Source organism: Drosophila simulans, chromosome 2R (assembly GCF_016746395.2).
Source record: "Drosophila simulans strain w501 chromosome 2R, Prin_Dsim_3.1, whole genome shotgun sequence".
In the NCBI taxonomy this organism is placed as follows: domain Eukaryota; kingdom Metazoa; phylum Arthropoda; class Insecta; order Diptera; family Drosophilidae; genus Drosophila; species Drosophila simulans.
In genome coordinates this window covers 20,436,748-20,453,626 of record NC_052521.2, presented here as the reverse complement: position 1 = coordinate 20,453,626, position 16,879 = coordinate 20,436,748, and the positions used below count along the sequence as shown (strand labels likewise).

The 16,879-nt window shown below is 46.1% G+C and overlaps 2 protein-coding genes across 3 annotated transcripts; one reads left to right on the top strand and one right to left on the bottom strand.

The window, feature by feature from the left end:
* Positions 1-12,139: 12,139 nt before the first annotated feature.
* LOC6735841 lies at positions 12,140-13,592 on the bottom strand. Its single transcript, XM_016168802.2, has 2 exons — positions 12,981-13,592; positions 12,140-12,917 (listed from the first exon to the last, which is right to left on the bottom strand). Exon 1 carries the CDS (start codon positions 13,518-13,520, stop codon positions 13,002-13,004), a length of 519 nt encoding a protein of 172 aa, XP_016029212.1. The 5' UTR covers positions 13,521-13,592; the 3' UTR covers positions 12,140-12,917; positions 12,981-13,001.
* A 70-nt stretch (positions 13,593-13,662) lies between these two features.
* LOC6735840 (serine/threonine-protein kinase CBK1) lies at positions 13,663-15,118 on the top strand. Of its 2 annotated transcripts, XM_002082714.4 has the most exons (4): positions 13,663-13,915; positions 13,987-14,678; positions 14,755-14,813; positions 14,901-15,118. In XM_002082714.4, exons 1-4 carry the CDS (start codon positions 13,859-13,861, stop codon positions 14,933-14,935), a joined length of 843 nt encoding a protein of 280 aa, XP_002082750.1. In that variant the 5' UTR covers positions 13,663-13,858; the 3' UTR covers positions 14,936-15,118. The 2 variants fall into 2 exon arrangements, with proteins under 2 accessions (XP_002082750.1, XP_044778471.1); XM_044922536.1 differs by lacking the exon at positions 14,901-15,118 and having other exon boundaries at positions 14,728-14,814.
* The last annotated feature ends 1,761 nt before the right edge of the window (positions 15,119-16,879 follow it).

Genomic DNA, 16,879 nt, shown 5'->3' with positions numbered 1-16,879 from the left:
TGAGTACGGGGTCCGGGTCCGGGTCCACGTCCTGATTCCGGCATAACAGCCGGATACGGACCCTTCTGGCCTCTCGCACAAATCTACATTACCATGATAATTTATGGCGTCTGTTATGGGGATCAGACCTGGCGGGAATGCGGGAAAGAGCCGGGGAAAATGCCCAGACACAAAGCCCTACTCCACTTCAGTTTTTTGCGATTTAATCATTTTCGTTGAACTTGAATACTTCTTGTAAACTAACAAGGAGGAATTCTGGAGCATATGTATGTAATATGTATGTAATATGTAACGAAACAAGGTAGACGAATGCACTGAAAAAAATCGTATTAAGAAATGCAAAGTTCAAAATTGAACCATCGAAAATTAGTGCTACCTTTACTTACTGAAGTAAAAATTTTATAGAATTTTACATTTTATTGCATTTTCCTTTCGTGTACTTAAACATTTGAGGCAATCGCATTACTCCAGCAAAATACGGCAGAAAGGACGAAGACCAGGGGCGTCGGCAGATAGAAATTTAGGGGGAGGGGCCAGGAAAAAACCAGCAAACACGAGCTGGAGGAGGAAAACGTAGAGTTCATCAAAAAGGGATTTTGAAATACAAATGAATTTTCGGCATTCGCTCGGAGGCCGTCAGAGACAGAGGGCTTCAACCAGTCCAAATAGGCGCCCACAAAGGCAATGAGCCGGGGGTAATGGGGCCGGGGGACCCCCCAGATGAAAGCAGATAGAGAGATGTACCCGACCAAGCCTCGCAATCAGCCAAAAAATGAAACACTTGCCTATGTGTCGAGTGCTACACTGAGAAAAAGCAGCCTGCAGTTATGCGTGATTGATTTAAATTTCTCTACAAACACATGACATAATACAGATGTATTACGGCTCGCTTCAATACTTTGGGCACTCGGGTTGGGTTTTCCCAAGTGATTGACGTTTGTTTAAGTGTGTGGGTGGGTGGCTGGGAGGTGTTGGCGCCCCACTGAAACAAAGAAACGGGGGAAAAAAATATATAGAGAGGCAAGGAAAAACTTTTGCTTACTCTGCGAGAAATGCCAATCAACCCTTTCCTCTGGCATGTGGAAAATGCACGAGCAGCGCGCTGGCGGGGATCGGAGTGGGTGGGGCAGGAGGGGGCTTTTCACGGAAAAACAGGGAAAACAAAGGGTGAGAGCGACTGTCAACAGCAGCATTCTTCAGGGGCGGCCGTAAAAACGACGACTCATTTGTATTTCCTTGTCAGCTCCTCTGATCTGCTCGGCTCAGCGCTGCTCCGCTGTGTGCTCCTTGGTTGTTGTAATTTTCCAAATCATTTCAGCGGCTCAGTTGGAAAACTTTTCAAACGTTTAACTAGCCAGCCTCCGCCGAAGACCCCCTTCTCTAGCGGGGGCGTGGCACCGCTGGATAGAGGGGATGAAATGGAATGCCAAAGTAAAAGGCAGCGACGCGGATTTAAAAGTTTAAATAACTTTTATGTATCTCATTACTCAGAAGTGACGGGGCCACCAGGCAGCGCTCCTCCGCAGCGCTGCTCCAAAGGGGGGAGCTGGGGGAATAATCACAATGAAATCGCATAATTCAATTACAAGCCTCGTTAAGCCGGCTCAAGCGATTTTGTCACACTATGCCCAGGCAACTATAAAAAGGAATCACAAACAAAGAGCTTAAGTAGCGGGCAAATAAAGAGTTACAGTAGTACTTCGAGGTAGACGTCCAGATGCAATGGAACTATAAAAGAGCTAGGTGGATTAAGGGTAACATTATTCAGTCACAATATTAATGAGATTTTTCTGCCTTACTGTACTACTCTATGCTATCCAAGGGTATACCCATTTAAGGAAGTCGTACTGTACCCCAGCAGATATTAAGTATCCGCCCCGTTAGATGGACAACACTGCTTTTGGTTGGAAACGGGGAATCAAAGTGATTTGTGCTGGCTTAGATGGAACGATTATCGGTTATATCGACGGATCAATGGACGAATGAACTGGGCCTGCGTTAAGAGGCTTTTTCGAAAAAGGGTTTCCCAATGTTTACCTATGTCAGCTGAGATCGGAGCTGGCCAGTTGGGAGCATTTAAATCACTTAACCTGGCTCTTGTCTTAGTCTATCGTGCTGTTTTCCACCTTTGAGCTTTTGACTTAATTGAGGTGCTGCGGAAATTCGAATGGGTCCACCACCTGCACTTGGGTCCACCCGACTGGTGCACCCCGCAATTAACAAGGATTGCAATGCTTTTAGCTCCCCGGTTCGTCTTCCCTCAGAGGAAATTGCAGCCCCCAGCAGTTGCGACCCATCATTGGACGCTGCGGTCATGGTCCACCCCAAACCATTTTCATTTCCAACTTGATTTTCTTACACCTTTACTATTTCATTTCCCAACTCATCGCTTTGCGGGGGCTTCCTTCCTGGCATTCGTTTTGCATTTTTAGTTTCTTTTAAGTGAAACCTAAATGCTTTCACTACCAACAGTTGGCTTTTCCTGTGTCTGTAGTTTTTCACCATTTTCACCATTATCACTGGCAGCGTTTTACTTGCCAGAATCATGAAATCGTTTTGTTCTCTCTGTCTCTGTTCATCGTTTTTCCAGCATTTCCATCTTGTTTTTTTGTGATGTGTAAATAGCATTTGCAGGTCGGTTACTCACTGCGAAAAGGGGCTTTCCTTTAAGTCAAAGTGAGATAAAAACGTTTGGCATTGCAGTGCGTTTCATTTTCGTCTCGTTTCGTTTGTTTTCATTACCTTTTATCGCTGACCCCTGACCCCAACTTCTCCCTCGGCTGCGTGGGCTGACCTCTGACCCCTGACTCCTGACTCCTGACTCCCTACCCTGCGTGGCCAAGTTAACGAAGTCACCCATCCCCAGCGACTGCGGTAATTTAAGCAGGACAGGAAGGCGTCGCCGTGGAACAGTTTTCATTCATTATGAAGAACTCGCCCCCGAGGACTTTCCATTTCGTTGCCCGAAAAGCGCATAAAATGTTATCATTCTATTTTTAAAGTATATTCGTATCCAATGTTTTCGCTTTCCGTTTAGTTTGATTCCTTTGACAATTTCCGGTTTGTTGACTCCTTTTCCTTTCTGCTCCTTTTGCTTTTCCGTGCACTGTCCCTTTGTTTTGCCGTCTTTTATGGTTTCTTATTTAAAAGCCATAAAATTCAGCACATGTCTTCAATTTGGGTGTCTCGGCTGTCAAATTGGACATTTCCTTCGGGATACCAAAGGGTCCAAAAAACAGAAGAAAAGGGAATAAAACGGAAGCTTGCGTAAAGTTTTGCGGCCCATAAAAAGTAGACTCCATGACCGAAAAGGGGCGGGGTGGAAGCTGGGGTACGGACATGGACCAGGAGCATATCTATCCTGGCCATTGGCCAAATAAACTGGGAGGAACTAGAAGGGATCGCAGCTTTGATTGCGCTGTCAATTCTGATTTGAGTGTCTTACTTAAGTCGCTCTAATGGCCTGGCCAAGAAAGATACAAAGTTTTCTTCTGGGTTGGCCATATCTCTTGACCATCGATAATCATTTATCGTAGTTTTGGGTCCCAGCGAACTTGTTGTCATTTGTCTAAGCCACTTATTAGGTTTGATATAGCAGAGAATGGCCAATTGGAGAATTTGTTAACTCTTTTCAAAAACGGCTTTTAACTGCTCAATTACCCTTTATCAAACTATTATTTCTGAATTTTCGCTTTAAGTGCATTTTGCAACACCCATTTAAGCCGCTCTTTAATTTTAATTTCGAATAAAAGCAATTAAAATGTTCACCACAAAGTGAAAGGGCAACAAACAAAAACTAACAAGAGGGCGGCCCAAATGTGCTGTTTTTAAAATTCGCCCAGTTGAATGCACTTTGCGATGCCACGCCCCCCAAACAAAACAAACTTTCAGCTTGGTGGAGCTGGTGGAGTGGGAAGGGGTGCAGGAGCTCTGCAGGATATGCAAATTTTTCATTAGTTGAAGGAGCCAACTATCGCCGACGTCATCGTCATCGTAATTCCGTCGAGGAACCCTTGGGGCGAGGAACCTTTGTGGTCAGGTCCTCGATGCGATGATTGTGCGATTTTTTAATCAAATCGGCGGCCGATTATGTGAGTTGCCGGAATGTTGAAACTATAATTTCACGGGGGGTCGTGTAGGGGGGGAGGGGTTGCGAGGTCGGCCAGCAATTTGTTCGCTAAAACAAACTTGCGCTAAAAAAGAGCTCAATTTAACACATTTCATATGTAAATACCTCAAAGTACAACACGGCCAGGGATCCCAGTGGATCGCGACCCTCCCCCCACCCATTGCCACTCCCCTCGGGCAGTAAATTACCACAACACGCAGGTCCCATCCCAACACCCATCCCCATCCCCATACCCACACCCATTCCCAAACCCATTCCCGATTCCGTTCTCAGTTCCCAGACGAGTGCAAACTCGTTCGAACCAGGCCATAATAATCGCCTTTAATAAATTATCGGCTTGCGCGGCGCGAAAAACGCGAGGAGCCCCAAACAAGCTGAAGGGTGGCTGGTCAAGGGGTAGGGGGAATGGAAAGCGGAATGGAAGGGAACCTGCATCACTCAGCGGTCAACAATGCAAAAACGGGAGCATGTCCAATGGCCAGACACTGAACGAAAAGGGGATTCCAATGTCTTGAAAAATAGATTAAGTATAGATAACAATTATATATCCCTTTGAACAAACCCTTCTTTACATTCTACCTCTTACTACAACAATCTTAATAATTATGCTTCAATTGAATCAAGATTATATTCTGGCAAAACAAAAATCTCATTAACTCCCAATTGACATGGCATTTTCTTGCCGTGTAGCTCAGGCGAGTACTCAGGCGATGGCCGACATTTAAATTGCTTTGCATGTGTTGCACTCCCTTTGGCAGCCACTCCCCCTTTTGCAGCTGGGCCCTCGATGCTCCCTTTTTAGCCCCCCACTTACGGCCAACTCCGTCTCGTGTGCTCAACTTGCGTGAAATTTCAATTCCTCGCACTGGGAGCTGGGCTTCAATGGGGCAATTGCTGTAATGAAGTGCTTGAATGCCAATCAGCGGGAATGGAGCGGCCAGGACGCAGTGGGTTAACCTTAACCCATGCAGCCGGGAAGATGGGGAGCTCCCAGCTGGAGCTGGGCAGCGGGGCCTGTGGCGCTGCAATTTTGACATAATTTTTGATAAGTTGTTAACAAAAAGGTTGCCAAATTGTTGAGTAAATAAGAGTGGATGTTGACTCTTCGACCAGGTCACGTAAGCTGCTCCATTCAAGCTCAAAGCCCCATCCCCCATCATAATTGCTGCCGTTCGTTCACGTAGCCGCAAATTTATGAGGTGATTTTTCATAAAACGTTTTCTCCGCACCGCCGACTCGGCGCATACTTCTCGTATATGTTTGTATGTATCTCGCTCGTATTTCCCGCATGTCCAAATTAATTTATGAATTATTTTCTTTAAAATACCAAGAATAAACAACATGGAAGCGAGCAATTAACTCCGCGCTCCGACTGGCGCCTCCGGGCCGCCCGAGCTCGCTCCTCTTAAATAAATTCGCCAAAGTTTTTAATAGTCAAGTGTTGAAAATTGAGCGGCTGGGTGTTGACTGATTTATACGCGATAATGGGCCGGGGAGGAGTGAACATCGCCGCCGGTCAAATGGCCGGCAATTAAGCGGCTTTCTGTTGGTTAAAGCCAAACGTGCCGGAGCCGTCCAAGCCAACTCCCCTGTCTGCTTCCAGGATCCTTTGGCCGCCGTTAGCAGGTGTAAAGCCCTTCGCATAGTGCACTTTGCAGGGCTTATGTTGGCATAGGTCAGGTGGAATCAGTAATAGTGTTTTTATTAAGGTAGAGTGTGCTCATGGCAATGTACTTTAGTCAATAATAACACAGGTGTGAGAATTTCAGCCTTAATGCCTAATATGTGAACTTCGCATTTAGTCAGCTTGTAAAGCCAGACTACTCAATCCTTGTGAACTTCCTTGAGTCCATGACTCATCCGAGTAACCAATCATCTTCTGAGTCATCTGAGAACCCAATTCCCTCATCCTCACCCACAATTGTAATCTGTGACGCAGCTGGGGACAAAACTATCAACAAATTGCCGATCGGTTTCACTTCATTTGCGGCACTAAATTGCAGCGTAACTCATTTTCTCTTCATGTAATCAATGTGCAAATTACATTTTGGCTAAAAGATTGACTCGATTGTGCAGGAGGAGTGCGGCAATCCGAGGAAGGTGGTGGAAATCGTTCAATGTACTGCGTCAATCAAGGGAACTTCACTTGACCTCCATTTAAATCATTGACGAGAGGCAGCCCGCATCCGATGATGGCGTTTGTCGGTTCCACTGCTGCACTTGGAAAAATCATATGCAAGAACATAGTGTAACTTGAAATGGAAAATATTCCCCACTTCCGTTTTTGGGTTGAAGGATAGACTACACTGACTTGACTCCTTCACTAGGATCATGGTCATGCAATGAAGAATTATTTATAGACTACGATTTATTTCCTGAGTGTGTGAAATGGAAGGGGGCAATCGGAGACCCGGCCAGATGGCAACGGAAGATCCAGCCAGTGTCCCATGTCCAGTGCCACAAAGAGCGAGAGGAAACGCATTGCAAACGTAATCAAGTAATCAAAAGTCCAAATCACGGCTGTGACAGAGCCAAATAATTTGCAATGCGGCCGGGGGCCAGAGGCGTCCGTGAAGGGCAGCGAAGGGGGGCCTGCGATCTGCATTGCGTGCCAGCCCCGTGGGACGGACATGCTGGAGGGGCAAAGGGATCTGGTCCTCCGGACACATGCAAAGATGGCACTTAACGAAAGCAGTCAACCGACAAGTGATTGAAGTGAAACAAACCGACGAACACTCAGCAGCACATGGGCGCCGAAGGGTCAAAGGGAGGCAGTGGCGCCGGCCCCCGCAACAAATCAAAGGTGGTGGAGCAGCCCTCCAGCCGGTGGATACACATCCACACGATGGTCACGTGGACTTACATGTGCAGTGTGGAGGAGGAGGAGTGGGAGGAACTGACTCATGACAAATGCCGAACTCCGACTTATTGAATGGGCCGATTTCTCTGGGACGACAATTGATGCGGAGCCATAGAATTGTAAAAAACATTTCAAAGCCCAGAGTTCAGACGGAAATGCAATGAACTTCTGACATTTTAAGTGCTGAAAGGTAAGGCTTGATTCACACAGGGGTTTTTAAATCGAAAGGTTGAGAGACAAGCGAAATCAGGATAATTAAAGGTGGCACAGTAATCACTGAGATATTTAAAGTGCTGATGGAGATGTCTAAAAATATGCAAGAGTAGATAGATCTTAAACTTATACCTACCTATTCATTGCAAACCTTATCTGAATAACTCCAAGAATCTACACAGATCGATTATATCGAATTTCATTGGTTCGGGCAACAGATTTCCCATCCAATTCATATCAATTTGTCAACTGCGACAAATAAACTATACATATACAGCGACCTCTGCTGCAACCCCACCGCCCCATGCAGTGACCCCCAATGACCTTGCCCACAGGATATGCCATGGAACTCTGAACTTGTAAGCAGATCAAGGCACGTAGACGAACCTGAGCACACATGTCCACCCCGGAATCGGGGGGAAAAGGGTAGCTTTGGATGGCTACTTCTGCGGCAGTCAGCAAAACTATTCCTCAACTCGTGCGGACAGAGCAACGGAGGAGTAAGGAGCGTGGAGTGTGGAGCACGGAGCACGGAGCACGGAGCAGGATGAGGGACCAGACGCGGAGACATTTTTTATGGACGCCTTGGATTGGCGGACGTGACGTTGATTTGCTGGCAACGCCTTGGAGGTGACACCCACCCAGGCCGAGGACGAGAACGACAAGGCTTGGACTCGTCTTGGAGTCCTCAGGAGCAGACGTCATAAAATGTCGCAAGATTTGGCTAACAGAAAAATAAATTGCTAGCTGTCCTGGCCCACAGTTCGATTGCAGCTGTCACGGCCATTTAGCTGTTTAGCGCCGCAAAATCTGGCCAAATCCTTGAGAGACCCACTCCGCCATCTAATTGCGAATGCAGCCAGCCAGCTGGGACTGCAGCTGGGTGGCATGGGACGTGAATAGCTTTGGATTTGCTGGCCACCATCAGCCACCATCGATTTGCGGCCAAAACGGCGGGGCACGTGCCACACGGATCGCATCATTTGTGCGGCTCCCCGGGCAAATCAGTCTCAGTCGGGGAGATTGGATATATTCAGTCTGTTGGCTTGGTATAACACTCCGTGATATGCAAATACATGACGGAGTCACTTTGAAAAGAATCCCGGGATCATCCTGCTCGCAAGCCACTTTAAAGCCACTGAAACTCGCCCTTTTGGCCCTAATTCTCGACCTATTGGCATTGGCCAAATGCTGTCTTTTAAATTCCCCTTTTTTTGGGTTCTTTCGCGCAGCCCTCAGGTGCTAATGAATTCATAATGGAAGCGGGCACTGGGACAGGCCATAAATTATGGACCGCTGCGATGGGGATATATTTTTAAGGTAATGTCGAAAATAATGGAAAAAAGGGCCAGCCAGAATATTTTGCCCGTCGGCTGTTGTCAGTTGAGCGGGCGGAATGGTAATTTTATATAAATCTGAATTTGAGTTGGGATTTAAAAGGAAAGAAAGTGTACTTTTCAGTTGGCAACATAAACAGGCGCATTTGGCGGCTTCACAAAACTTTCAACTGTTAGTCAACACATTGTTATGACTTTAAGCCCTTTACAACCATTTTCATTTATATTACGATTTGGATTTTCTAAATAGCGAATCCTGCCTCCCTATATTCCTGCGAACCAAAATGTCTTGATTGTGCTCTCTGCAGATTTATTTACACTGCTAATCCATGGAGAAATTGACGTTTGATTATCAATTTCAATTTGAGTCGCTAAGAAATTCATGTGCAGTGGCCTCCGCTCGACTTCAACTTCTATTTGCCGCAGTCACTCTAGGCCAATGTAAATGTCAGCTCGTTATGGATGTTTGCCTCCGGCATCTTTTATTAATTGAATGAGGAAAAATGCATTTTCCGACGGGGCCTAAATCAAATAAATGTTTGTTTGAGCGCGTACCGCAAAAACCAATTTGATTGGAATTAAAATTCGAAATAGAATAAACAAATGTCGGCGGAGAAGCATCGAGAACCCTTCTTCGGACCCACTTTTACTGCAGGCCCAAACACAGATACACATCCCAATCCCGTCTGGGCAGATGCTGATGCCAAAGCTGATCCTTAGCTTGTGTTGTAACAAGTTAATTGAATTTGCACTCAGCCAAGCGTCATGCATTGGGGCATCATGAGCTTACGAGTGCACAGAGCGAAAATGCGGTGTCAAGTTCACAAAACATATAAATTATAATGGTAAAAAAAAGTTTATTAGTTAGCATCAGCTTCTGCAGTTTCAGTATAAAACTTAGCTAAACGATTGGCCACGCTGTTTCCCAACTGCAATTGGAGCAAACTTTTTCTCCGCGTGGAAAATGAGCTGGGAAAGCGGAGCTGGAGCTACCGATACAAGTTGCTTATTTTATGGCCAACTCTAATGGAGGACTCGATTCTGATTCCGGCTTCTAGTTCGCTTGGCATTTGGCTTGCCGGATCCCCATCCTTAGCAATGCTTGGCTCGCTCCCCTCGTTTCGCCTCGATTTTTCCAATTTTGTGATTTGCACAGATTTCAACCTGACGTCCTGGGCTATCCTTCGCTTCCGCCGGGTCCTTGCAGCTCTGGGTTAGTTTGTTGCCAGTGCTTTGCCTCCGTGCTTATCCAGCAACATTGTCGAAGGTGAGACCCGGCTTCCAAGTGCATTAAGCGCATGTGAACGGGTGCCAAACAATGACGCCTCCAAAGCCACTCCTGCGGACCCCTTTCTTCTTCCACTGATCCCGGCAGACAAATGACTCACCAGAAGGATTCTGGGGACTCATGGACATGGTCGTGGCACGGGGTAGCGGCAGCGTGCTTTTAGCAGATTAGTTTTCATCATCTTAACATTCCTAATTAATGAGGCCTTTGTCGCTCCGGCACAGCTCCTCTTGTATGTAGGTGTTAAATCAAAGACCTTAGCCCCGCGTGCATGTCTGATGAGTAATGAGGACGGAGTACGGGCAAAGTTCGTCCTTGTTTTCCTACTTTCTTGCAGATTCCCAGTAATGAGCAGAAAGATTGCCCTCCTCAGCGAGCAATGCAAATTTCCAGGCAGCTTGTTAAATGTTTAACAATGGTGTAGTGTTCACTAAATGTTGAGAGTCTTTTGAACTACATTTTCAGCGCATATCACGCTCGCGTTTGCCACTCAACAGGAATCAACATTCAATTTCCTTCTCGACCTGACATGGCCATCCAAAATCATATCACAAAATCACATTTCATCAATTTGATTTCGCCGCAACCAGCTAACATCGGGCTTCACAATTATTTGCGTTTGCCATTTTGATACTTTTTATTGAACCCGATGCGCAATCATTAACACGCATCCGCGGCACTTAATTAGGCCTGGAAAATGGAAAATGGTTTATGTGAAATGTTTGCAGTAATTCAAATGGACATCAACACTTCACTTGATGAATGGCATTTCCTCATTTGTGTTTGATATTCGAGTGCTAATAGTCGTAATAATGCCGCATAATGAGTGCCGAGGCCAACAATGAAAGCCAACTTTTAGTTAAAAGCCAGCGAATCCAAAACAGTGCGAATTGCAAAAACCCAAAGTTTGTAAAACTAATTTCCTCCAACTGATGGCTGAATTTCGGCGCTGGGTGGCGGACGTCTGAGGGGAAACGTCAAAATGTTTTTGACAAGTCCAATTTTGAAATTTTCAAATTTCGCCGTAATTAACTTTCTGGCAAAGGCAATTAGCGACCGCACACAAACTCATTTATATTGTGTTGCCGGATTACAGATATACATAGAAATATGGAATTAGCAATTTATATATATTGAAAGTTGCGCTGTCGCCATCCAATGTGGTTCACCCCATTTAGCACTCTGCTCACGAAGTCTAACAATATCGTAAATAATGGAGTCAATTGCATTTTGCATAATAATTACAGTGTAAATATGTTTACACGGGAGCGGTTCGGGAGTCCTTCAAAGTCGATTAGGTATGGTAAACATATGCATACCCCCACTATCCATTATAAATAATTCTGTCAGTCTCGTAACACTTATTTATACAACTAATAAAATGCACTATTCTTAATGGCACGCTCCCCCCACCCACCTGCTCCGCTCCTGGTCATGGAAATAAAGTGCAGGGATCGAAATGAGCCGGGCGCCAGTCCTCCTGAGTGGCTAAGTGGAGGGGGCCGGATAACAGGGTAACTGGGGAGCGTGTTAGCAGCCAGCGAGTGAGTGATGAAGCGCGTCACGTCGACAGCAGAAGCAGCAGGAGGAGCTGGAGGGGGACCAGGAGGAGGAGCAGGAGCAGGAGCTGGAGTTGGAACAGCTTGATGGTTGCCAAACGGGAGACTTGTGGAGATGCCAATGAGAATGGCAGCCGCGGTTGGCTGACATTACACTTGTCAACGGGTATAATTGCGTTAACGCTACTCTTTCCTCCCACTCACCAACAGAGATGGCAGCTCTAAAGGCAAAGGAATAGCTAAGAGTCCATCCATATGAAGTGGATCTATTGTTATATAAAAGTGTGTTCCCTACCACAGTGATTCATATAAAATAGTCAGTATTTTGGCCAAAACAACCGATTTAATGGCCCAAATCTTGAATGCTGTACCTCGTTGAGTTCGTATTCGCAATCCCAATCGAATGGCGTTCCAGTTTGAACATTTTATTTTTTTTCGATTTTTTGCAAATTTTGATGATGTAACCCCTTACAAAAATTGCAAAAATTGGCAAAAATCGAATTTTCAAAAACCTGCAGATTTGTGATATAGGTCGTTAGTATGGATCAAAGCCCTTACAAAAAAAGCGAAAATTGTAAAAAAAAAATTTTTTTTTATTTGACCCAAATTTGATACAAAATGTTAGTATGGATCAGAAGCTGTGAAAGAATGTTATTCCTTTTGGTGTGGGACTCATTTTGGCCAAGTTATGATGAAAGGACTATGGTTCATACATACATTTCCTTCCAAATACCCAAATGCCAAATGAATGAATCGGCTGGAAAGTGATACACTTTCGATTGCTAGCTACCAAAATGGCTCCTTAAAATGCCAGCACTACCCTTCAATGATAAATGCAAACTGCGATGAGTGTGACTGTTCCACGACTATGGCAAATGCCGTTGACTCGGAGCACAATACACAATAATTGCCAAGTGACGGCAGCTTGGGGGCGCATCAATAACGAGTGCTTGTCACCCGGTGAGCCCACCATCTACCATCCACCCGCCACCACCACCAACATCAAACCACATCCAGGCAGTGCACCTCGGATCCACTGGAGCACCGCCGGGAGCGAAATCACACCCATTTGTCAGGGAAAAGAAGTCGGGCGGCGAACGACGAAGTCCACGTCCACGGTGGCGGCGGCGGCGGCTAATTGCAGTTCATGCGAAAAACATCGTTAATCACTCATTGACAGTTTGTTATTTGTTAAACAAAGCTAATGACTTAATGGCATAAATGGTGTGGCAACTGCACCGCGGCCCAAAGGATATCGAAAGTCGAGCCCGGTCGGAGCAGCTGAATAAATGACACGACAGCTCAGGGCAGTCGTCCTCTGTTCTCTGTTCTCTTCGTGTTCCGTAGTTATGTAGATAAACAATAAGCTGACAAGCCGGGGCAAAATTAATTGTCCTGGACAGCTTGGGTGGGCGGGGAGACTGGCGGAGGGGCGTGGTTTTATGGATGATCACGATATGCCCATGGGGCGAAGCAACTAGTTAGAAGTGGCAACGGAATCCCTCGTCTCACGGGATATGTGGATTGGCAACTAGAAGTAAAGTAGGACTCATGGGCATTCCGTAAACGAGTAGTTAAACAATTACCACAGTACCTATATTTCCAACACACATCCCTACTGAAACGGGTCCAAGTCCATGTCATTCACATCCAAGTGGCTGGATAAGGGTCTCTGTCGGTCTCTCCTATAGACTTGCCTTGACCTCCGATCGATTTGGTGTGTATCTTCGTCATCATCCTCATCCGGCGAGGGAACATATGTTTGAATAAGGGTTCTTCTGTGCATATCCGCCACTCGGCGGGCGTTCTCCATATTCCGCATATGCATGACAACGGTTTCCGGCATATGGACCACCTTTCGCCGGACAGGATGATGCAGGAGCGGCACAGACGGGGCGAGAGCGACCGTGCGGGAGGGGCACTGGGTGGCCAGGTTGCACTGATTGCATCTCATGGGCCTCGAACGGATCTTGTACTTGCAGCAGTTAACGTGGAAAACCTTCGAGTTCTGAATCTTGGGACGAAGAGTGCTGCGTTTATGTTCTTTCGGCAGCTTCACTTTGATTTTCTGAGGAGGCTGGATCTTCGAGTGCACTTTGACTTTCCTTCTAGTCTTGTGGTTTTTGCGTCCCATTTACTCGATGTGATAACAAGAAATTTGGAATTATACAATACACTGACTACTCTGACGTTTTAAATAATATTATTTTCCAAGGCCTTTGAGACGATCATAAAACAAAACGCTAAAATTCTGTTCTATTCAATCATAGTAGGCTTTTCCCAACCCTGTCAGATGTCTGGGAAGTTTTCCTTTCCATACCTCATTCGTATTTATTTCATCGTAGGATTCAGATCTATTGGTAGAAAGTAAGAAAAAAAAAAAAAATTCTCAAAATTTAAGTTCTATACAAATTTGGAGTGAACTATTTTATAAACACTTTCGGAATATCTCGAGCTTTCCACACATCGAAAATGAATTTTTGCTCAGTGCCTTACGAAGCTGATTACGGCATGTACGCCGATTCCAAGGTACAGATAGTTGCTTTGGCTTTGTAGACTTGGTATACGCACTACACATGCCGTGTTCTTCCATGTTTCAGATGAAGAGCGTTCCCCAGTACCCCCTAAGCATGGGAGTCGGTCAGGGTCAAGGACAGTCCATGGCCATGCAGCCCCTGAATCCACCGCAGATGAATCTGCAGATGCAGATGCCCGTGTGCCAGCCGGGCGCTTCGTCGTACCCAATGCAGGGTATGCCGCTGGGCATGATGCAAGGGGGCAATCAGATGACCCCCATGTCGACGATGAGCACCCAGCTGCCGATTGGAGCGGTGACTCCCCTGAACAGCATGACCATGATGCCCATGATGGGCAATCCCATGGGCGCCATCGATGCCCCCGGGATCAATGCAGTGCTGCCTGACCTGCAGCCGATGACCTCGATGGGTCAGATGCAGCCGCTGCAGCAGTACAATCCCAGTGGATCTACCACCCAAATGCATCAAGGACGTCTGACGGGCGGCTGCAATGCTGTGATGTCTGCGCCCTGTCCCTCGTCGCCCTCGCACGCTGGCGGCTGGAACTCCAGTCCCAGCTCCAATCAGATGATGAACAACTCCAATATGTGGCAATACAGTCAGCCTATGCAGAGTCACCAGCCGCAGTACCAGCAGCAGCAGCAGCAGCAACAGCAGCAGCACTTCCAGCAGCCGAGCCAGGGACACCAACAGGTTAGCCGGATGAAGACCTCCTACGATGCTCCCATGTACCGGGATATGCGGAACGGTCTGAAGTAAGTAGATCTCGCCCAGGGGCGCTCGGCATCCTAATCCGATCCATAGCAATCCCTTTTAATCTCTAACCCTTAGCGCACCATCCATGCACGACTCCTCGAAGTACAGCAAAGGCAATCAATCATTCAATTGTGGTGAGTACTCACTTCTTATATAAAAGGTGGTCCGCTCAGGGGAGGAGCCAAAAATGACGGCAATGATATACAATGTTTTGCTTTCAGGAAAAGCGGTTACAAAGGTCCCCCATTGGCGTTGACGAAACCGTTGAGCCCATCATTAGTTGTTTTTGTACTTTTGCATGATTGGTGTCTCTTTATTTACTTGTTCCAAGACTTCCCCTACGCAAGCAAACAGATACTTAAACACACAAGAAACACAGACTTGGCCACAGACATATTGGTGTGGAATAAATAGTTTATATGTTATGGCCAAAATGGAATTATTCATTCGTTGTTTTTCATTTGGCGACTTTAAACGCCCTGATTTATGGCCATCAGACATCAAAATTGGCAACATGTTCGCGGCAAGCGGTGCGGGGTGGGGGGCTCGCCAAGGAAAATTGGACGAGGGAAAAGCTGGAATGGCGATGAAAAATTTATGCTGACCGCATGATGAACGCATAAAAAATGTTGCCAACTTATGGCCAAAATGCAATCCACAACCCAGTCGCTGTGCGGAGTATAAACAATGACTTTATCGGCCAAAGCCATCAGTTGGTTGGTTGGTTGGTTGGTTGGCTGGTTGGCTTTCTCCCTCCGATCCAGGCCCCACCCAAATCCCTTTCCTGCGTCCCTGCAGAGTCGTTAGATTCTGGCCAAGCCGGGCCAAGGTGTGAATATTTTATGTGGCACTATTTTGATACCATAAATCTTTTAGTAGTTGATTCAGCAAAGTTCTGCGTGTTACCGCATTTCGTTCTGTGGTTTCAGCTCAGTTCGTCTCGCTGCGTTTCTTTCAATTTCTGCATTCTGCATTTGTATTTTGCAGTCCTGGATTTCTCGAGTGATGGGCGTAGCGATTGTGGCCGAATCTGCCTTTGCCTTTGATTGATTAAGTTGGGTATTTAATTTGGATTGCATACCTATTTTTTGGCCAGATGGAAGTTATTAAATTCTTAAAACCGAAACTGTTGCAACGCAATCAATTTTTCGGAGGTCCGCCCTTTTAGCTTTAACTTTCCTTTTTCAAAATACAAGAGGGGCAATCATCTCTGCCCATTGGGAGCAGGATGCTCAAATCCCATAAAATGCACATACCCGAAATTGTTTTTAGCTTGGCGGCAACGCAAGCTTTTAACATTTTTCAGAACGCATCATTAAAATTAAAAGAAAGTAAAAAGAGGAAAAATGGAAGCCACAAAAACAGACAGCTGAATGGACGTTGAATGGACAATTTGAAAAGTTTTGGGCAAGGAAACTGCAGCCCTGGACAATGTGAATGCTCCAACTCTGGGTGAGAAGTTTTCCGCAGCGGAGGCGGAGCTGTGAGGGGTGAGTGGGGGGAGGATTGTCAAAAGTTTTCGGAGGAGCCCTACATAGTTCCCCATGCGCTGCAGCTGCCCTCTGGATGCAAAATTTTATTCATGACGGAAGCAATACTCAAATTTCGTCTATTAATATCTGGGAAAAGGGTTTCTGGGGGCGCTGGGGGAATATTCCTGGGTCCAGCTGTCAGCCGGAGCTGGGACCAACTTCCAGGATCCCTGCGTATACCAACATCTGTCCAAGTGCCAGTCCAACTGTCTGTTTGCCTGGCTGACACACACACACATATAGCGTCTCTCATCTAAACAAATGCGCATACAGATGTGGTCAGATGCGGTTGGTGGTGCGATGCACTGGGAAAAATAACTGGTTAGCTATTGAATTCACACTAAAGTATGAGCAAAACCAATCCATGCAAGCCCATTATTCCACGATTCTCATCTTTGTTTGTATATATATGTTAATCTACTTGGACGGGCATAGACTTTTCTTCCAGTGTCAGTTTGCCCGTTTGCCCCTTGCTAACGTAACCTCAAATTGCATTCCTAATTCCTTTTCTACTCCATCTCATCTCCCAGTTCGCCGGGGGAGCACTTTCTGCAAAATGTGCAATTTCCGCTTGAAAGGCTGGCTGGCTACAATCCATCCCCGAATTCCTGGAAATATTTTGCAAAACAGAAATTTATAATAGCCATTTTATTATTTTGCGGCTAACT

What these genes read in the sequence shown, in the direction of transcription:
- LOC6735841 (XM_016168802.2), bottom strand. Translation starts at nt 13,520, where the DNA reads ATGGGACGCAAAAACCACAAGACTAGAAGGAAAGTCAAAGTGCACTCG.
- LOC6735840 (XM_002082714.4), top strand. Translation starts at nt 13,859, where the DNA reads ATGAATTTTTGCTCAGTGCCTTACGAAGCTGATTACGGCATGTACGCC. An exon ending in GCATGTACGCCGATTCCAAG is followed by an intron (nt 13,916 to 13,986) that starts GTACAGATAGTT and finishes TCCATGTTTCAG; the next exon opens with ATGAAGAGCGTTCCCCAGTA. An exon ending in GATATGCGGAACGGTCTGAA is followed by an intron (nt 14,679 to 14,754) that starts GTAAGTAGATCT and finishes TCTAACCCTTAG; the next exon opens with CGCACCATCCATGCACGACT.